Here is a 20,981-nt window from a genome sequence, read left to right as displayed (position 1 = left end):
CCGGTGAGCTTAGTGGCTGGTTGTTTCTACGTAGGACACCTTTTCAGAAGCAGATACAACAGAACTGTCTTCTCCAGAGGCTCCCACCTCAGTAAGGCCTGCAAGTCCAGCACCTGGGGCCTGAGTTAGTGAAAGGCAATGGCTACTGTTGAAACATGAGTTAGCGCCTAAATGGTGCAGGAACTTGAAGTCTGTCAGCAGAGCAAACATCTCTTCCTATGCTTTGCTCAGCTTTTATTATTATTTTTATTATTGTTTGAAGTATTACAAATAGTAGTACATATGTCTCCCCCCCCCATTGACCTCCCACCCACCCAGGCCTCCCCTCCCCCCTTGCTTAGCTTTCAAACCCAGTCCTTTGCCTCCTCTTCTTAAAACACTAAGTGCCACTCACTCGTCGCAGCAGCTGTCTCAAATGGATCAGAAAATGTGGTGCCCGCCTGATAATGTGCCCTTGTTAAAAAGCTATAACCAAAACATACCAGGTGCACAAAAATCCCCTATTGCATGCAAACTACGTTGGGTGTAACTGGAGAAAGGAAAGCGTAGATGCTTAAGTTTTCTTTTTCATAGAAAAGGGTCCTGAATAAGAGCAAATCTGAAAACTAAAGGCCCTGTCAGTCTCTTTTTCAAGGGCTTTTTCAGAATCTGTGATGAAGCTGGAGTGAGAGCAGGTTCAGACCTGCATTTAAATTCAAACCCCAAAAAATAACAGAGGGAAGGAAGGAAGTGAGGGAGGGAGGCAGGAAGAAAGGAAGGAAGGAAGTTGGAAGGAAGGAAGGAAGGAAGGAAGGAAGGAAGGAAGGAAGGAAGACATAAATTGTCCAAATCCACAGAATGAACACCAAGAATGAACTCTGTGTAAACTATGGAACTTGGATGACATGACGTGTCCACACAGGTTCATCAGCTGACGAATGTGCCCTCCAGTGGGGGGTGTTGATGGCGGGGAAGGCGGAGCATGTGAGAGCTAGGGGTCCCTGGGAAGTGCGTCCTTTCTGCTCAATTTCGCTGTGACCCTAAAATTGCTCTAGAAACGAAGTTTATTAATTACCTTTAAAAGGAGGAAGAAAGGCACTAAGCATTCTTCTTTCCGACAAAAGGTGAAACGATAAGGAATACCAGGCCGCCTTCTTTTACCCCCACCCCCTGGCCCGGAAAGAGAAAGAAATCACACCCACACTGCGCTCTCGGCTTCTGTCCGAGGTGCTGAAGTTTATTCGTTTTCAAACTTCTTTCCATCACAGGTGAGGAGGTACCGTAAAACTTAATGCGCGGGGAGGGCGAGGCGGGGCAGCCACGGGGAAGCCATTTCATCTACATTCAGCATAAAATGTGAGACATGGCGACAGGCAGCAGGAAGAGGGTGTTCGTCACAGCTCCGGTGGCCGGCGATGAGACGGGAGAAAGAGGAGCGGCAGACCCGGGGGGCCGGGGCCTGTCGGCGTCCACGGGGCCCGGCCCCTATCTCCGGTACTGCAAAGGAAACACGGGCACGGCTAGCGCGGCGGCCTGGCTCTCCCAGGACAGTGCTCACATCCCACCAGCCCCCGCTTCAGCCCGGCGACCCTCTGAGCTGCGTGAACCGGTAAACAAGTCCCTCTCTAGGTCAATCCTGGTCCATTCCAGTCGACCTTTGGGATCTGACAGTTCCGGGGAGGGAACACCACCTGCCAACCAGCAGGATGACGGTGACTTGGTCCCATGGACACGTTAAGTACCCGATGCTCAAGGCAGTGACTTTTTTTTTCCTCAGGAAGCGGTAGCTGAGGAGGAGGCCACAGCCCCTGGGTTCATGGGCCAGGCCCCCCTGTTGGGGCAGACACTTCTAAGGGGGTAGCGTCTCTGCCAGTCCCTCTCCCACGGAAGGCATCACCGCAGTGGTCTTCTATGACGAGGCATGAGACTCAGTGAAACCACACCTTCCTTCCCCCCGCCCCGTTTCCACCCCAGCCAGGCCCTCTCACCCGGAAGCTGTTGCAGCCCAGGCCGCTCTGGGCCCCGATCCTGTCCATCCGGCCCCCGAAGCAGCTGGACCTCCGCAGGCTCCGGGGGGCGGCGAGCAGCGCCCTCAGCTTGCCCTTCAGGAGGGCAGCCCTGTCGGAGGCGTCCCAGGGGCCCCGCCCCAGGGCCCCCTCCTCCCTCAGGGCTGGGCTGACCTCCCCCGTCCAGGGCGGCAGCTCGGGGAGGGGGCTGAGCGCCGCCCCGGCTTCCTCGTTCTGCTCGCTCAGTCCCTGCGGGGGCATCATCTCGTCTTCCAGAGGCATCTTGTCCTCCAAACGGTCCAGCAGGTTCTTGACGGAGGGAACACACAGGGGAAGAGAGAGAGGTCTCACTGACCGGCAGAGTCTCCCCACCACCCCTCTCCCCCAGGGCCCCAGACCAAGCCCCTACCTTGAAATCCATCAGGTCGGCGTTGGCCGCGGAGCCATACACGGGGTTGGCTCTGGTCTGCCCTGGGAGCTGGATCACCAGGAGCAGGAGGAGGCTGGCGGTGATGGTGGAGCAGGAGCCCATGCTGGTGGCGTTCGGTCGGGGAGTGGTCTGCTGCTGGCTGCCTTCTCTCTCTCTCTCTCTCTCCTCTCCGGCTCCTCTCCGCTGACCTTCGCTCGGCTCCGGCTCCCGGCTGCCCTGCGCCTCCTCTTTTTATAGCCCCCCCGGCTCTCGGAGAGCGCAGGAGGGCCAGAACCCTCCCCATTCTGTCACTTGCCGCGATAAAGCGGCGGCGTGAGGAGCCAGCAGAAGATGCCCTTTTAAAGTTATCGGCCCCTCGCCTTGAGCAGCCCCAACCGCCTCCGGGAGCCTCGGCGGCAGGAGCCACATTCTTGTTGATTTGCCTCAAGAGGCCCCCACTTCAAAGGTGTGAGAAGAGCAAAAAAGAGTCCTTGGTTATCTCGCAGCAATGCGCTGCCGCCTCCGCCTCGCTGCCTTCTCCGGGGCAGCGGGACCCATGCCGGGAAGCCGCCCAGTGGGTCTGCGGCTCAGCTGCCCGGGCGCCATATAAGGGTGGGAGAGGAGGAAGAGGGGGCGGCCGGCCCGAGGGACAAATTAGTCCCGATGCTCGCACCTGACTCATCCGCGGCCAGGCAGCGCCCCGCGGTCCACGGGGCTGCCCTCTGCTGTCAGCGGCCAGGGGGAGAGGGGGTGGTTTTCCTGAGCACTAACTCAACCGGGGACCAAAGGCGATGAACGCCCCGAGGATGCGGCTCCCAAATATGAGCACCAAGAAAAGTCTGGGGAGCCCAGGCATTCCTCTGCCCAGCTCCGCCCCCTTCGCCCGTGGCCCCTCCAAGGTGCCCAGGGAGACAGGCCCCGGCGAATGCCTCCTTTCCTGTCGCTGCCTGGAGCAGCTCAGATTCTTTGAGTCTGAAGCTCAGTCACACTCCCAGGAGGCGGGTGGTATTGTACCGCTGACTGAAGGATGGAACTGAGACTAGGAACTCTGGTCACTTGCTCAAGGTCATAAGCAGCAGAACCAGGACTTGAACCGCAGGCCTGACAGCCACGCCCATGTCCTTCAGCCATCTCATGGAGACTGTGGCTCCTTAGCAAGGTGGCTCCTGGCAGGCCCTTGGGTGCAGTCCCTGGTGAAATGCACCCTGTTCCCCTCTCTCGGGCTGCCTCTGAGCGGCACCTCATCTCCCAGGGGCTGCGGCTTTGCGTTTGTGGCAGGTGCGTGTGTGTGTGCGTGTGTGCATATGTGTGTGTGTGTGTGTGTGTGTGTGTGTGGACTGTCCCCAGGACAGCGCCACATCCAGCCTCCCGACCTCACTGACACAGCTGACACGTCTGCCCGGAAGCTCAGGAAGTGCGTGTTGGTGACCGGCTTCCTCCCAGCCGGACCCTCCCCCGCTGTGCCCACTCCTTGGCCCACAGGCAGCCAGAGCCGAAGGTGGCGGTGGTTTTATTCTGAGACGCAGAAAGGATCCCTCGTCAGTCACCGGTTTGGGTCGGCCAGCCTCAGCCTGAAATCCAAAGGGGCGTCGCCCTGAGCAGAAGCTCTGGGGGCAAAGAACCGAGGCTCCCTGATGAGCCCTGGAATGTGCCCAGGGCTTAATTGCCCGGTTGGCAGGTTATTATTAGCGAGGAGGGCTCACACAGCCTCTCCTGGAGATGCCCTTTAGCTCGGGCTTTGAAGCCGGAGAGACCTCCCTCCGGGAGGGCGCCGATCGATCCCGATGGTGGCGGGTGGCCGCTGAGGGCCCACCCTGCCCTGCACCCTCAGCCACTTCCAGAGTCAGCGGGAGGCCCGAGGAGAAGAGGAAGTCCTGTCCAAGGTTCCAGAAAGAGAACTCAGATCCACCCCTGGCCTCTGACTCCAGTCCACCCCCGCCTCTGACTCCAGTCGGGGTCTCTCTCCCAGAGTGAAGCTGGGATGGGCGTCAGTGCCAGCTGCTGAGTGTCAGTTAGCCAGGCTTGGTCTGTTGGTTCACAGAAGGCGCTGGGAGAAAAAGAACGTTTTTGCTGCCCTGAGGACTTTGTATGGAACCAATACTGCTCCTGCGCTCATGGGACCCCGAAAAAACACAGGCAGTTCCAGAATACACCCATTCCCCCAAATCCCAGGACACCCAGGGGCTTGAGCCTGAAACGGACTTGACATGAAGCTTCTCTTCATTTCCATGCTCCTGCTCAGTTGGGGGGGGGGGGGTTTAGTGTATGGAGGAGCAAGTATGTAATGGGGTGTTTAGGAACCAGCCTGTAAGAGAGAAAGAGAAGAAGAGCAAAAGGCACAGAAAACCACCTCCACCCCCACCCCTCCCACTGGCTGCCAAACCAAAGGCCTTCAGTTCCTCCCCACTGGGAAGAAGCCACGCTGGTCATGGACCGAGTGAACATTGCAAACGGCTGGGAGAGTCCAGAATTGGGGTAACCCCATGGGGGTGCTGTGGGCAGCTCTGGGGAGCCCTAAGGTCCAGGGGGGTCACACGTGCATACCTGGCCTGAGAAGCCCACCCTATTTGTGGCACGAGCCAGTCAGACCCAAGTGGGTCTAACGCAGAAGGCCCGGTTGGGAGGAATGGGTAGGGCACTGTTGCCTACGTAGGGATGGTTGTCTCTGACTCTGAACACGATGTTCTGTGTCTTCGGTACAATATGGAGGCTCCCGGGATGGGAAGCGGGAACAGATCCCCTAGAAAACAAAGCCCCCAAGGGGAAACTCATTTGCATAAAGCATTCTGGGGTTCCGGTCCAAGGGAAGCAAGCAAGAGGGGGAAAGGGAAGTGAGGTGGTGTATTCGTCGGCTATTGCTGCGTAACAAAGCACCCCGAACCTCACCAGCGTCAAACACCAGCAGGCCCCGGCTGGTGTGGCTCAGTGGGTTGGGTGTCACCCTGAGCACGGAAAGAGACTGGGCAGCTCTGAGGCTGTGCATGGATCAGCTGCAGGATGCTGCCACATCCCAGCACCTCGCACAGAGCCGGCATCTGCTGCTGCATTAGCAAAGCATCCGATCGTTCTCTCAATGATTGCATCAGTGAGTTTGCCTTCCCAGCCTCTTGGACACGCCCTGTCCCAGGTACATGCGGGTACCTTGCCCTCCCTGGAGGCCTCACAGGAAGGGGGAGTCAGACTTAGACTGAAGCATGAAGGGTCTGCTCTCTCCCTGGTGAGGGAAGAGCCCGGTCAGGAACCGGGACCGAGAGAACAGTTAGGAAGCTGGTGCGCCAACGTCTGTCTGCACAAGCGGTGAGGGTCTGAGCCAGGATGGCAGCGAAGGGCAAGGCGCAGGAGGTGCCCAGAAGGGAAGGGGTGGACAGGTGCCTGCCTGGGTGGTTCAGCCCAGAAGGGAGCCCAGGAAGCTTGCTGGGGCTCTCACCACCGAGGGTGGGACTGGGGAGAAGGCGGAGTCATTCCGGAGCGTCTCCAGAACCTGAGACAAGGACTCAAGCCAAAGTCGTTTCCTTTGGAGCGGAAGCCAGGAACATCAGGAGAGAGGGGAAGTGACGAGAGGGGAAGTGACGAGGCTACGCAGGAAGTCAGTGACCACCTTGGGCAATTGGAGCTTATCCCTCCCTCCCCGCAGAGAACTCTGGGAGTCAGGTCAGATGGGTCCCACCTGGGGATCCAGGGCACTGGCCTCTTTAAGTGCCAACGCCTGCCCGATGCTGGTTGAGCGCACCCCCTGCCCGCCCAGGGGAGCCCAGTGGGCTCTGGCAGCCAGAGGAAAGTGGGGACTGCTGGCCCTGGCTGGTCTGGCTCAGTGGATAGAGCGTCAGCCCAAGGACTGAAGGGTCCCGGGTTCGATTCCGGTCAAGAGCACGTGCCTCAGTTTCAGGCTCGATCCAGCCCTGGTTGGGGCACACCGGAAGGTAACCAATCCCTGTGTCTCCTCTGTCTCCCCCCCTCCTTTCCACTTTCTCTAACAATCAATGAGGAAAATGTCCATGGGTGAGGATTAACAAAAAATAATAAAATAAAATAGGGGGTGGGAATTGGAGTGGGGGAAGAAAGTGCGAACTGCTGAATGGAATTGCGGCCGGTGCCCTGAGGCTGAGGGCAGGGACGGTGCCCAGCAGAGAGGAGAGCCCTCGGGCACAGCACTGGGAGCCCAGGACAGGCACTGGTCTGGGTTCAGAAATGCTTCAGGACATCCAGGCCGGGAGAAACAGGCCACTCGGTGGAAACAGACTGATAGGTAAAGCTGTTCTGCTACCTTTCCTCTTGGGTCAGGTGACGAAGATGAGCCCCTCCCAGAACACCCAGCCAGGCCCTCACAATCCTCCCAGGTGGGCCTGCTCTCCCATCTGGAATGAAACTCACATCCCACCAGCAAGCCTGACTCACTGGCCTGGGGGAGGCCGGGTGGTGCAGTGGTCAGGGGCCTGGGTGCCGGGGCCCGGCTGGGAGGGCTGGAACCCTGACTCGGCCCCTCACTCACTTCGTGACCCTGAGCAAATTCCATCGCCTCTCTGTGCCTTGGTTTCCCCATCTGTGATGTGGGAGATAATAAGAATTCTTTGCGGAGCTGTTGTCAGGAACATAGGTAAAGTTGGCTCACTGTTTTATTGGCAAATAAGTTGTTCCTAAAGCCTCATTTTATACACTGCATAGCCAGGTTATTATGATATCTGAATGCATAATTAATCTGGCCGCTCAGTATATATATAGTAGAGGCCCAATGCATGAATTCCTGCATGGATGGGGTCTGGTCAGCCTGGCCAGGGGGAGGGGACATGGGTGGTTGGCCAGCTGGCCTGCCTGCTGGTTGAACTCCTGGTCTAGGGGACAATTTGCATATTAGCCTTTTATTATATAGGATATACACTGCATTCAGAGATCATAATAGTCTGACCACTCGGTGTAAATCTCAGTAGATCTATTAGGCAGCCATGGTCTCTGATGCACAGTGGGTTACAGAGACTCACCGCTTCCCTTTCTCTCAAAGAAACATCGGTGGGATGAACAGGATGACTGTGCTAGTGCAGTTCGAGGCCAGAGCTCCAAGGAGGAGCAAGGCAGAGGAGTCCCCAGGATCTGCGCCCACATCTCAGCACTGGCGCTGAGCGGCTGCATGCTGACGGTAGGACAGCTTCCTTTTCCGGGTCTCAGTTTTCTCATCTGTAAAATGGGGTTATAATAATCTGCCTCCTTTGCTGCGTTGGATCATAAAAGGAATGGCCCCGGGACCTGAATAGCAGGTGCAGGCTCAGCAGTGCGGCCTGGGATGCCTAGAATGCAGGATGCGGGGGGGGTGGTGGTGGTGGTGGTGGTGGTTCCCCTAGAAGACAGGGCGGGGACCCCTACCGGGACCCCCTCCTGACTGAGGCAACACGGTAGGGTTCTGGTGCTTGTCTCCACTTCTGCCTTAAACGAGGGGCTTCTCTCTCTGGGGCAGAGAGGAAGTGAGGCTGCAGGGCCCAGGGGAGGGGCACCCTGAAACGCTGGGCCTCTTGTTCGACTCTCTGAAGCTGGTGGGTTGGGAAATGAAAATACTTTAAAACTGGGGGGTTTTGAGGCACCTTTCAGATGATTCATGAATTAAGACGTGAAGTGAAGCTAGGGTTTGGGGGAGGAAGGAGGGCTCACCCCCATTCAGGCATGCAAATGAGATGTGTCTTGACACTTGTGTGCTTGCGTGCGCACACACACACACACACACACACACACACACACACACACTCTGCCCCCAGGCTTGGAGGTGTTAGTTTAGAACTTCTGGAATCGGCAGGCACCAGGGAGAGGGCCTCTGATGGAATCGCAAAGACACAGGCTCACGCTGCACATAAACATCAGGCCCCGTGCTGCTCTTTGGAAAACAGTCTCTGGGAAGTGTCTCAGTTGCCTGAGGTATTTCTAGACGTTTCAGAGCATGAAGACTCTTACAGGAAAAAAGAGCCTGCCCGCGGGGCTGGCTGGTGTGGCTCAGTGGTTGAACGTAGACCTATGAACCAGGAGGTCACGGTTTGGTGCCTGGGGATTGCAGCCTCAATCCCCAGCAGTGGGCATGCAGGAGGCAGCCAATCAATGATTCTGATCATTGACGTTTCTCTCTCTCTCTCTCTCCCTCTCCCTTCCTCTCTGAAATCAATAAAAAATATATTTTAAAAATAAATAGAAAAGAAAAGATAAAAAGCTTCCTCCACCCCTTTGCTTGGCCAGCGCTTGAGGCTGTGTTCCCACCATCAAGACACCTTCGGGGCCTCCAAGAAAACACGGAGTTTGGGGTTGTTGTTCGGTGTTTTTGTTGTTTTACAATGAACTATTTTGAATACACTGAGACAAACCAGTTTCCAAAGAAAAAGCTTTAATGTTGACTTTACCTTATCATGGAAAATGAGGGCCCAAAGGTAAGAACCATCATATATATAAAACAATCCAATAAATTAAGAAATAATAAATAAATAGAAGTTGCTTCAAAGGGGACCAGGGGTTGATGGCGAGTCAGGCGTGGATCTCTGCGGCCAGGACTTCCTCCTAATGCCTCTTCAGCACTGCGGGGGAGAGAGGTGGTGATGTTGGTGAGGGAGAGGGGGAGGGGCAGATCCTAGCTTCTCCCCCAGCGCCATCCCCGCCGCCGTGCCCTGCCCCATCCTCAGCTGATCTGGGCATTTGATGCTTTGGAATAATCCATCTCGGATTCTCAGTTTCCAGTGAACGGGATTGTGTCTGCCCTGGTGACCCCGCCCTCAGTCTTTGCAGCTACAAACAGGGGAGGGGAAATCAGGAGGAAATATTTAGGGCTCTCTCTGCTCCAAGGAGGGGCTGCCAGGCAGGACTGCCTTGTGGTAACAGCTGCAGGTGGAGGGTGCAGGTGGGGGAGGCTGGTGGGCATTGTCATGAATGGTGTCCACAGGGAGATGGCCCCAGAAAGGCACCCCTTGGCCCTGAGGCCCATCAGCGAGAGGGAGTGATGTCCGGGTGGCCCTTTCTCAGAGTGTGGTCCCAAGAGACAACATACCATGCAGGCGTGCCTGTACTGGTGGGACCCACAGGAATAGGGTAGGGGGATGCCCAGGGTGGCTGGGTGGGAGCTCACCATTGCAGCCCAGACCCGTGAAGGAGCCGATGCGATCCATCCTCCTGCTGAAGCATCCCGAGTCACGCATCCTCTTGGGGCCGCGGAGGACGTTGTCCCGGGGCCCGAGGCTGGCAGCAGAAGCTGCATGTCTGGTCTCCCCAGCTGCCTTAGACCCGAGTCCCTGCTGGGGGCGCTCTGGGGCGGTCTGCTCCTCCTGCGGTTTCCCACCTGTGCCCGGAAGATGGTCCAGTGGCTCCTGCAACAGATGGGAAGAGCCCAAACCTCAGGAACCCTCACCTGATCCCAGCCACCCTCGATGGTGCCCAAGTGAACCGACCCCTTGGGCACAGGGTCCTGGCACCCAGTCTCGCCACTCTCTGGCTCTCAGGGTGACCTCTGTGAGGGCAGGCGAAGACCTGTTCATTTCGGCTGCCCAGTACCCAGTCCTGCTGCCTCTGTGCAGCCCTGCACTGCTCACCTGGGCTCCGGACAGTTCCGAGAGGGGGGCTGGGCTAGGGCCACCCAGCGGGTGCGAACGACCTAGCGGCATCAGGTGCAGGAACAGAAGGAGCAGGAGAGCCCTGGACAGCCCCGTCTGCGGGTCCATGTCGCTGGAGAAGCTTGTAGAAGCTGCTGCTGCTGCTGCTCTGTCCTGGTTTTCGGGCTCACCTCCCGTTCCGCGGGCGGGCACGCTCCTGGGTCCTCCCGTATCCAGGGCCTTTTATCCCGAGGCTGGGTGCCCACAGGCCCTGCCCTCTGGGGTTATCTCTGATTTATCAGTCACATTCCCACCCGCTGAGCTCAGGGCCGGGGAATGCACCCCTCCGTGCCTGGGACCTCCTGGCCAGGGGTGGAGGCGGAGGAGAGCAGGCCTTGTATAGAAATGGGACTGGTTTCAGGCAGGAGCGCGGGGCTGGGGGGGAGGAGAGTTAGGGGGTATCTTCACCTCCCCTTCCATTTCCCTGCAAAAATCCTGAGACCTAAGTGTGACTCCTTCCCCTTCCCTCCCCACCCCAACCATTCTGGAAAGGGCAGGGAGAACTCCAGCTTATGGAGGCCTTACACAAGTGCAGGGTGCAGGGGTGACTGCACCAGCAACACCCCACCCCTGCACCCCTACAGTGCATCTTCCCTTCCCTCCCACCAGTTCCTTTGCTGTGACCTCCAGCCTGCTGGTCTACCCTGTGGCCTAATCGCTGTCCGTGGTCCTGATCTCCTTGAGCAAATTCAATGCAAGAGGTCTTCCTCCAGCATCGCGGGGCTAGCCAGCGGGACAAGCGTGGGGCAGGGACAAGACTCCACGCCCCCCCGACCCTCCCACAGCCCCCTGCACTAGGATGCCAATTCTCCAGTGTCACCTCCGCCAAAGCCTGGGTGTGACGAGGAACTTCTGGAATGCTGACCCTGCTTCCAACCCTTACAGGGTAGAGCTGATTTGGCTGGAATTTTGAGAGGCAAGGCCTCGAGGTGAAGTCATCCAGAAAGACCTCCAGGTGCCAACACCTCTTCTCCGTCACCACGCAGCATATAACGGAAAAGGCAGGGGGAAGCGGGGGGTGGTTATCTGTCTGGTGGAGTCCTGGGGGGGGGGGGGTGAGGAGTGCCCTCCCTCATGCCTCCTCCTGCTGCTCATCTCTGGTCTACTTCCCGTTAGCAGACGGTCAGGACCGCTCGTCTGTGATTACAAACGAGGCTGCAAAGAAAGGCGGCCCTGGAAGAGACACAGCGGATTAACCCCCGGAGACTATGTGTGACCAGGGCCACCACCCCTTCCCGACAAACTGTGTTAGCAGGCAGCAGGCTGAGGGGGCAGGTCGCCCAGGAAGAAAGATGGCTTATGACAGAGTGGAGAAAGGACATCACGGGGCAGAAGCTATGGTTTCTAAGCAAATCTTGCCTTTTTTTATTTAAAAAAAAAATAGCATCTGCCAGATACAGAGTGACAAAACTACTGTTATTGTCCCTCCGTTTTCAGATCAGGACGCTGAGCTCATAGGAGTTCATTTACACACACACACACACACACACACACACACACACACACACTGTACACAAATGAAGTGGCAGCGAGAGAGACGGCAAAATCCAGCCACGTGGGAAGCGGGGTCCGAGGCGTAGGGGCCGCTGAGGATGGAGAAGGCCCCACAGAGGACTATCGAGGAGAATGGCCTGCCTCTATGAAAAGGGCAGGAGTGCCGAAACCGGTTTGGCTCAGTGGATAGAGCGTCGGCCTGCGGACTGAAAGGTCCTGTGTTCGATTCTGGTCAAGGGCATGTACCTTGGTTTTGGGCACATCCCCAGTGGGGGGTGTGCAAGAGGCAGCTGATTGATGATTCTCTCTCATCGATGTTTCTAACTCTCTATCACTCTCCCTTCCTCTCTGTAAAAAAATCAATTAAAAATATTTTTAAAAAAGAAAGGAAGGAAGGAAGGAAGGAAGGAAGGAAGGAAGGAAGGAAGGAAGGAAAGGGCAGGAGTAATGGCCGCTCCACCTGCTGGCCGTGTCCTTCCAGAAGCGCTGCTGTGCCGAGGCCACCAGCTCTAACCTACTCACCTTTGAACCCCCTCCCCCGTGGCTGGTGCGGGGAACTGCCAAACCCCAGATCTGGGCTCGGTATTGTGCGGTGTCAGTCAGACAGGCCCAGCAGGACAGGACGATGGACAAGGTACAGGAGGTCACCAGGGCGGAAAGCCCCAGGTGCCAAACAAAGAACAATTGTGGGGGGGCCTCACCCCCAGGTGGCCTTTCCTCCCTAGCAGATGGCTGGTCCTGAGGTTCGGACCCCTGACCTCTCCTCCCTAGAGAGGACATCCAGGCCTCAGTTGTACGTCAGCTCCAGGCCCAGAGAAGCAGCCAATCCAGACCAGAGAGCCCACGGCTGCCTCAGAGCCGCTGCCCGGAGTAACGCCCCCACCCTGGGGCCCGCCCACCAACAGTGCAGACCCAGCCCTGACAGGACACGTGGGTATCCTATTGAGGTCGTCCCCTGCGACCTCCCCTAAGATCCCCCTTAAAACCCTTAGGACAGAGGACCCAGCACACTCTCTCCTCCTCCCAGGAGCCCACCAGCAGCCCCACCCCTCATCCCCCTCTGCCTCCCCTTCCTCCAGGGATGTTACCATAGCCTTCCTGGCCCCCAAGCTCCAAGGGCCCTTCCTTTGCCTCTACACGTCGTTTTCCTAAGCCAGCTCTTCAGTGAATGACTTCTGCCTCTGTGCTTTACCCAATAAATCCTCTCATAGTTTGGGTCTTGGCTCTGCATTCTTTCCTGGCCAGAACCCAAGAGCCAAGGTTGCTGAACCCAAGTCCAGTCAGACCCCATGGGTCTAACACCTCGTGCCGTTCCTGCCATGCAACAGCTGGACACGTAGGTGGACGTCAGCTTTCTGGGACTGATTTTGTCAATGACCTCTGCTTCCTTCCTCTCCCTCCTCCTCCTTCCTTCTTCTTTTTAAAAAAAATATATTTTATGGATTTTTTACAGAGAGGAAGAGAGAGGGATAGAGATTCAGAAACATCGATGAGAGAGAAACATCAATCAGCTGCCTCTTGCACACCCCCTACTGGAGATGTGCCCACAACCAAGATACATGCCCCCAACCAGAATGGAACCTTGGGACCTTTCAGTCCGCAGGCCAACTCTCTATCCACGGAGCCAAACCAGTTTTGGCTCCTTCTTCTTCTTGTTACTGAATCCTTTAAGCCTCCCTCCCCAGCTGCTCCCTCCTACAGGCTGGCCATGGCAGAGTAAATCTGCTGGGATCGGCGTTTGTTGGTGGTTGTGTTCTCTGTCTCAGAATACTGCTGAAGGCACGGGTCATGTGAGGAAGTAACGGTACATGTGTCTGGGGAGTCATTGAGAAGAACTAGCACGTACTGGCCTTGATCCTGCGGACACTCTGAAAATGGAGAAGGGGAGGAAGGAGGGAAGGAACAGAGAGAGGGCACAGGACGAAGTGAGGAGCCTGCCAAGCCTGGGGGGTCACATTCATGAATGGCGTGGAGTGGGAGGCTCATGTGAGGATGGGATCATTCATGGCTGTCCCAGAACACCCACACGAAGGCTATTAATAGAGCTGTCGCCCAAGGGGACACTCCGTGCCCGGGGAGGCTCAGGCCTGGGCAGGGCCAGGCCCTCTGACAGCCCCACCACCGGAAACGCAGGCGGCGTTGGCAAGGCACCGATGCCCTCCGGCTGGCTCTGTTCCCTGGCATGAGTGTCCAGTGACGTCCACCGTCCCCACGCAGGCTCGGAGTCCCAGGCCCTCCCACGAGCTCCGGCCTCCTGGACATGGGGGGGAGCCTGGCACTGTGTCCCCCCGCCCCTAAAATGCTGTGCCGAGCAGTGTGAGGGGCGGAGACCGTAGAGAGGCGTGACAGGAGAATCCTAAAGGGGCAGTATACTGGGCGGAACGATGTTCCCCAAAATGCATGGCCACCCAGCACCTCAGAATGTGACCCTACCAGGAAACGGGATCTTTACAGACATTTTTTTTATATATATATATTTTTATTGATTTCTACAGAGAGGAAGGGAGAGGGACAGAGAGCTAGAAACATCGATGAGAGAGCTTCATCGATCAGCTGCCTCTTGCACACCCCCTACTGGGGATGTGCCCGCAACCAATGTACATGCCCTTGACCGGAATCGAACCGGGGACCTTTCAGTCCCCAAGCTGATGCTCTATCCATTGAGCCAAACTGGTTTCGGCCTTTACAGGCATTTTCAGTGTTAGGGTCGCCAAAGGAGGATCACAGGAGGCCCAAAGGGGTCCGGATTCTAAATGCATTAGACCATCTGCAGGCCAGATGGGCTGAGCCCCCAAATGGCGTCAGAACCCAGGGACGGGGAGGCAGAGTCTGAAAGGACTCCAGGCGGCTGGGCTTTCTCAGCAGGGTTTCTCTGGGTGGGTCCAGATCCTGGGGAAGCCTGGAGGGAAGGTTAATGGTTTTAGCAAGTAGGATGTGGGCTAAGCCAGTGGTCGGCATACTCATTAGTCAACAGAGCCAAATATCAACAGCACAATGATTGAAATTTCTTTCGAGAGCCAAATTTTTTAAACAAACTTCTTCTAACGCCACTTCTTCAAAACAGACTCGCCCAGGCCGTGGTATTTTGTGGAAGAACCACCACACTCAAGGGGCCAAAGAGCCGCATGTGGCTCTCGAGCCGCAGTTTTCAGACCACGGGTCTAAGCAAAAGGCAATATCAGTTGTGAAATGGTCTAAAGGTCAGTTCCCAGGGGAAGGGGTATCGATTCAATTATTTGATCAGACCTAACAATCAGTTAGGATGAGTCCTACTGAATTAGTGTGGGCCCTAAATCCAATGTGACTGGGGTTCTTCTAAGAAGAGGAGAGACACAGACGCAGACAGACAGAGAGAAAGCCAGGTAAAACCAGAAGCAGCCTGGCCCCACCTGGTGTGGCTCAGTGGACAGAGCGTCGGCCTGCGGACCAAAGGGTCCCGGGTTTGATTCCAGTCAAGGGCACCTCGGTGGCAGGGCTCTGGTCATGGCACGTGCAGGAGGCAACCAATCGATGTGTTTCTCTCACATCGATATTTCTTTGTCTTTCCCTTTCTATTCCAACTCTCTAAAAAATCAGACTAACTCTCTATCCCTCTCTCTTCCTCTCTGTAAAAAATCAATAAAATATATATTTTTAAAAATCAATGGAAAAATATTCGTGGTGAGGATCAAAAGACACACACACCAAAACAAAAACAAAAAACAACACACACACAAACAGGAGCAGCCTGGCCAGTGTGACTCAGTTGTCTGCATATCCTCCCATGACCAAGAGGTTGCGGTTCAATTCCCAGACAGGGAACACGCCCCAGTTGAAGGCTCAATCCCGTTAGGGGTGTGTAGGAGGCAGCCGATCAATGTTTTTCTCTCTCTCTCTCTTTCCCTTCCTCTCTCAGAAATCAATAAAAACATATTTTTTTTAATTAAAAAAAACGGCCCTAACTGGTTTGGCTCTGTGGATAGAGCGTCGGCCTGTGGACTGAAAGGTCCCAGGTTCGATTCCGGTCAAGGGCATGTACCTTGGTTGCAGGCACATCCCCAGTGGGGAGGTGTGCAGGAGGCAGCTGATCGTTGTTTCTCTCCCATCGATGTTTCTGACTCTCTATCCCTCTCCCTTCCTCTCTGTAAAAAAAATCAATAAAATATATATTTTTAAAAACAACACACCTCATGATAAAAATAAATAAAAATTAAAAAACAGCCTCGAGGTCTCACTCAGGCCACTGCTCAGTCCTCAGGCTCGGCTGGGCTGGGCCCTGAGATGCTGTCCCTTTAAATGAGCTTTGCAGTTCGGGGCCTAGGGTGGGCATGTGTAGTCCCTCCTCCCCTGCTCCCTGCTCTGTCTGGAGACTCATTCCAGGGGCTTTGGCCGGGAAAAGGCCTAGGCCCTGCCCCCTGAGACCGAGGCCAACACGGGCATAAGCCTCAGGATCTGCCCAACACGGACCGGCATTACTGGGGTTTGGAGCGGCTGGGGCTGGGGCTGGGGGCTGTCACCCCAGCCTCTGCTCAGAACAAAGGCAGGAAGGACTCGGGGAACGTCCCAGGCCCAAGAGGCCCAGCTCCCCGCTCCAGGCTGTTAGGGGCTGAGAATGGAGTTTCTCTTTTGCATTGGGCACCTACTATGTGCCAGGCACAGATTGGGGAAGTTCTCTCCGGGGCCATGACATTTCAGACTTCAAGAATGAGGAGGAGCCAAGATTCTAGGGAAGAGTCAGCAGGAGGCAGTCCGACTGGTCAGGTTCTGTGGCTGAGCGTCAGCCTATGAACCAGAAGGTCATGGTTCAATTCCTGGTCAGGGCATGAGGCAGACAAAGGAGCTGGGACCAGTGACTGGAGCAGGGAGGGGGGGGGGGAAGGCTAATTAACAGCCCCCCAAAGTGCCCACATTCTAATCCCGGCCCCCTGTGTCACCCTAGGTGGCAACAAAAGGACTTGGCAGAGGTGACGGGAAGGAGCCTGAGGTGGGAGGTCACCCTGGATCACCGGGCGGCCCTCGATGCCATCACAGGGGCCCTCCTGGAGGGAGGGAGGCAGAGGGAGGCCTGAGGCACGCCGAGCTGAGCGGGCGCCTGGCCACGCAGGCCACCGGGGATGGAGTGATGCAGCCACCAGGGGCTGAAGGCACAGGATTCTCCCAGAACCTCCCAGGAACTGTGCCCCAGACTCCCCCACCCCGACCCCACCCCCTCACACACACCCGAGGTTAGCCCTGTGGTACTGAGTGTGGACTTCCGGCCTCCAGACCTGGGAGAGCTCCGTTGTCTGCGGGCGAGGCTGGGAGGGGCTGCAGAGCCAGGTCAGGGCGCCGGGGACAGGAAGGAGTTGGGATTTTGTTCCTGGTGTGCCGCCCCGCACCCCTTCTCTCCGCTCCTCCTCCTTTCTTCCCCTCATGTGCCCCAATCCTCCCCAACCCCTTTTTTTTTCTTTCTTTCTTTTTTTAAAAAATATATTTTATTGATTTTTTTACAGAGAGGAATGGAGAGGGATAGAGAATTAGAAACATCGACGAGAGAGAAACATCAACCAGCTGCCTCCTGCACCCCCCACCCCCCACTGGGGATGTGCCTGCAACCAAGGTACATGCCCTTGACCGGAATGAACCTGGGACCCTTCAGTCCGCAAGCTGACACTCTATCCACTGAGCCAAACTAGTTTCGGCTCTGCACCCCCTTTTCAAATCATTCAACTTGTTGTCAGCAGTCATCAGCCTTGAAACTATAAACACATTTTTTTAAAATATTTTTTTTTTATTGATTTCAGAGAAAGGAGAGGGCGAGAGAGACAGAAACAACAATGATGGGAGAGAATCATTGATTGTTGCCTCTTGCACCCCCCACGCTGGGGACCGAGCCTGAACCCCGGGCATGTGCCCTGACTGGGAATTGAACCTTGACCTCCTGGTTTGTAGGTCAATGCTCAACCCCTGAGCCATGCCGGCCGGGCTTTTGCAAAGATTTTAAAATGTGTTTACAGTTTCGCCCAGCCAGCGAGGCACTGGGCACTGGGCACTGGGCACCGGGCACTGGGCACCGGGCAGAAGCCTGCCCGCCCAGCTCCTGGCTGTCAGCACGTCGCCCAGCAGGACTGACGCGAACTCTGACGGCTGATAAAGCCCCACGGCCTGTCCGTCTGGAGCCTGGGGCTCCGGGCCTGATAAGTCCGGCCTGTCAGCGCCGTGTCCACACCTGCTCCTGGCCAGCCGCAGAGCCCACCCTGGCTGGGCCTGTGCTTCCTGCCGACGGTTCACAGCCAGGCCCGGGCCGCCGTGCCTAGGCCGGACCTCAGTCACCTTGGGATGCCCTCCGGGGGCCAGGCCCGAAGCAGCAGAACCGAGGCCAGTTCCTGCAGGAGGCGGAGTGGGGCCCCAGAGCTGTTCAGGCTGCTGCTTCCAGATCCATCTGTGTAGGTCCGATCGCACTTGAGATTCACAGCATCTGGCCCTTCCTAGGGCAGCCAGCTGGGCCAGGGCAGACCTTGACCCTGGGAGATACCTGGCACTGTCCGGGGCGTGGCTGGCATCATGATTAGGGAGGGCAACTGCCTGCCGCTGGTAGGTAGAGCCAGGGGTACCGTTAAACATGCTACGTGCACAGGACACCCCAGGACAGAGGATGATCGGCCCCCTGTGTCCACGTTGCCGACGGAGGGAACTCTGAGTTGGAAGGCATGGGAGCAAGCCCGGGAAAGGGGCCTCCGGATGCCTCGCCCAGGGAGGAGAAGCCAAGTCTAAGCCCAGGAGCCTGGGCCTGGACCGGGGCAGGCACAGCGCACCCTCGGGGACCGAAGGCCAGGCCTGCGCTGCCTGGCCCGGCCTGCAGACACCCACCAGGCCCGGTGCCTCCTGCCCTGTGGCCTCTCATTCTGGGAACGTCATAGGAAACAGCGGCTGCTTTCCTGAGCGCCAGTTACACGAGCTGGGCACTGTGCCACGCAGGCTTATTCCTTGTAGTGTTTCTACACAGCAACTCCAACCAAGGGATTATCGCCAAGCCCATGTTACAGATAAGAAAACCGAGGCCTGCCCTGGCCGGTTTGGCTCAGTGGATAGGGCATCAGCCTGTGGACTGAAGGGTCCCGGGTTTGATCCTGGTCAAGAGCACAAGCCCAGGTTACGGGCTAGATCCCCAGGGGTATGTGTGCAGGAGGCAGCCGATCAATGTTTCTCTCATCATTGACATTTCGCTCTTTCCCTCTCCCTTCAAGTCTGAAAGCAATAAAAATATATTTTAAAAGATAGAAGGAGCCCTAGCCGGTTTGGTTCGGTGGATAGAGCGTCGGCCTGCGAACTGAAAGGTCCCAGGTTCGATTCTGGTCAAGGGCAATGCGGGAAGCCGCCTCTTGTCTTCACCAGCAGAGAGGTGTGGACAAGGAACCCGGAAGGCTGGTGACCCTTGAGCTCTGGCAAAGGTCAGGGCTGCACACACACTGTTTAGACCAGACAATGGCAGCTGAAGCAATTTCCCCACCTGACAGTCATGTAAATTCTTACAGATAAGATAGTCTGCCGAAAACTGTTTGGCTCAGTGGTAGAGCGTCGGTCTGCGGACTGAAAGGTCCCAGGTTCGATTCCAGTCAAGAGCATGTACATTGGTTGCGGGCACATCCCCAGTAGGGAGTGTGCAAGAGGCAGCTGGTCGATGTTTCTCTCTCATCAACATTTCTAACTCTCTATCTCTCTCCCTTCCTCTCTGTAAAAAAATCAATAAAATAAATTAAAATAAATAAATAAATAAATAAAAATAAATAAATAAAAATATATTTAAAAAAAAAAAAAGATAGCCTGCCTGCTACTGGAAATTGCCCGCCTGAGGGCTATAAGTGTGTCCCAAATTGAATACAAGGATGGCAAGGCCTGAGCCCAAGCAGAGTACTTCCTCTTGAGTTGGGCTCCCACCTGGTCCCCCCATATTTCCAAATTATTATTTCTTGTCTCGTCTCTCTCATTTGCATGTGGCCCCTCTTCCAGAGCCCGAACCCTGAACCACCTGGGATGTGGAGTGTTCACAGGGCACACGCCCAGCTTGCGGGCTCAATCCCCAGTGGGGGACTGGCAGGGGGCAGCCAATCCATGGTTCTCTCTCATCATGGATGTTTCTATCTCTTTCTCCCTCTTTCTTCCTCTCTGAAATCAATTAAAAAAAAAAAAAAAATATATATATATATATATATATATATATATATATATATATATATATATATATTTTTTTTTTTTTTTTTAAATTTAAAGAAAAATGAGGTCGAACGCTATTACCTGACTTCCCAAGGGCTCTGTTAGGGTCGTGTTGAAGCCCCAAACCACAGAACCTCAGAACGAGCTAACTTGGAGACAGGGCCTCTACAGAGATCATCAGATTTAAGGAGGTCATTCGGGTGGATCCTAATCCACTAGGACTGGTGTCCTTATAGGAAGGGGAATTTGGACACATGTCCTAACAGGATGGCAGAGCCCAGGGCGGTGCGCCCACAAGCCAAGGGCTCCGAGAGTGCCTCTGAGCCACCAGAGGCTGGGAGAGGAGCACCGTCTCCCTCTCGGCCCGAAGGACAGACCCTGGACACCATGTGCTTGGAATTCTAGCCCCAGGACTGTGAGGCCAGACATCTCAGCCATTTAAGTGCCCGGTGTGTGGCCGTTCGAACACCAGCCCCACAGACAAATCGCTGCCTGGGAGGGAGGGGTGGGCTCTGGGGGGCACGCCGGCCTGTCCAGCTCCAGCTTCGGACCACGTTCCAAATACTCCCTCTGGGGCAGCAGCCCTGCAGGTGACAGGTCCCCGGAGGTAGGACTTCCGCTTCCAGAAGCTTCGTTTGGTGGCTGCCCAGGACACCTCAAATGATGCTCTCACCACCACAGAGAGTCAGTGTAAGCACGCACCATCCCGGGCCGTGTGGTGGGATGATATTTTTAAAATATTTTTTTGTTGTTGATTTCATGCGAAATGGTTGTAACGACTGTGTGCCCCCGTGGGGTTCTTCTGAAGGTGAAGTGAGATGATGGCTGCAAACTGCTCGCACATTGTCCCTCAGGACGAGCTGCTGCTGTGACTGTTACTACTATGATGACTCTGTTCAGTCCTGTTACATGTCAGCTCCGGTCCCCTCTGACGTTTTCAGCACAAGGGGCTCCGGGGACCTTGGAGAGTCCGGGTAGGGATGCGGTCCCCCCATTCCCCCCCTCACACACACACACACACACACACACACACACACACACACACTCGTCTTCACCACCCCTGAGGAAGTCACACGGGTGGCCACTCTCAGACCGTGTGAAGTGCTGTCAGCAGCCCCGCCACGTTCCTGGGATGCTTCAGCTGCCCGTGCATGAGCCTCGGCTGCCATCACTCAGCTAACGTGCACCCTCCCGCTGCCATCGCGCAGGGTAACCTTTACCCCAATCCTGGCAGGCACCGCTAACCACACCCAGAGCTACCGCCACCATCGCACCAGCATCTGTCCCCAGACGGAGCCTGCTCCCCTCCGGGCG

The 20,981-nt window shown here is 56.1% G+C and overlaps 3 protein-coding genes across 4 annotated transcripts in view; all 3 read right to left on the bottom strand.

Moving 5' to 3' along the window:
- The window catches only part of KIAA2013, a 175,877-nt gene that overhangs the window by 86,181 nt on the left and 68,715 nt on the right, over positions 1-20,981 (bottom strand). The gene's annotated exons all lie outside the window — the stretch shown is intronic.
- NPPA (natriuretic peptide A) lies at positions 1,185-2,654 on the bottom strand. Of its 2 annotated transcripts, XM_084871348.1 has the most exons (4): positions 2,395-2,654; positions 2,160-2,294; positions 1,968-2,081; positions 1,192-1,476 (listed from the first exon to the last, which is right to left on the bottom strand). In XM_084871348.1, exons 1-4 carry the CDS (start codon positions 2,515-2,517, stop codon positions 1,465-1,467), a joined length of 384 nt encoding a protein of 127 aa, XP_084727474.1. In that variant the 5' UTR covers positions 2,518-2,654; the 3' UTR covers positions 1,192-1,464. The 2 variants fall into 2 exon arrangements, with proteins under 2 accessions (XP_084727473.1, XP_084727474.1); XM_084871347.1 differs by having other exon boundaries at positions 1,185-1,476; positions 1,968-2,294.
- On the bottom strand, positions 8,736-10,694 carry NPPB (natriuretic peptide B). Its single transcript, XM_084873778.1, has 3 exons — positions 9,942-10,694; positions 9,482-9,719; positions 8,736-8,936 (listed from the first exon to the last, which is right to left on the bottom strand). The coding sequence occupies exons 1-3, from the start codon at positions 10,068-10,070 to the stop codon at positions 8,920-8,922; spliced, it is 384 nt and encodes a 127-aa protein (XP_084729904.1). The 5' UTR covers positions 10,071-10,694; the 3' UTR covers positions 8,736-8,919.

Source organism: Pipistrellus hanaki, assembly GCF_964339955.1.
Source record: "Pipistrellus hanaki genome assembly, chromosome: 2".
Classification (NCBI taxonomy): domain Eukaryota; kingdom Metazoa; phylum Chordata; class Mammalia; order Chiroptera; family Vespertilionidae; genus Pipistrellus; species Pipistrellus hanaki.
The sequence above is the reverse complement of the archived record's forward strand: the minus strand, read 5'-3'. Positions and strand labels throughout refer to the sequence as shown.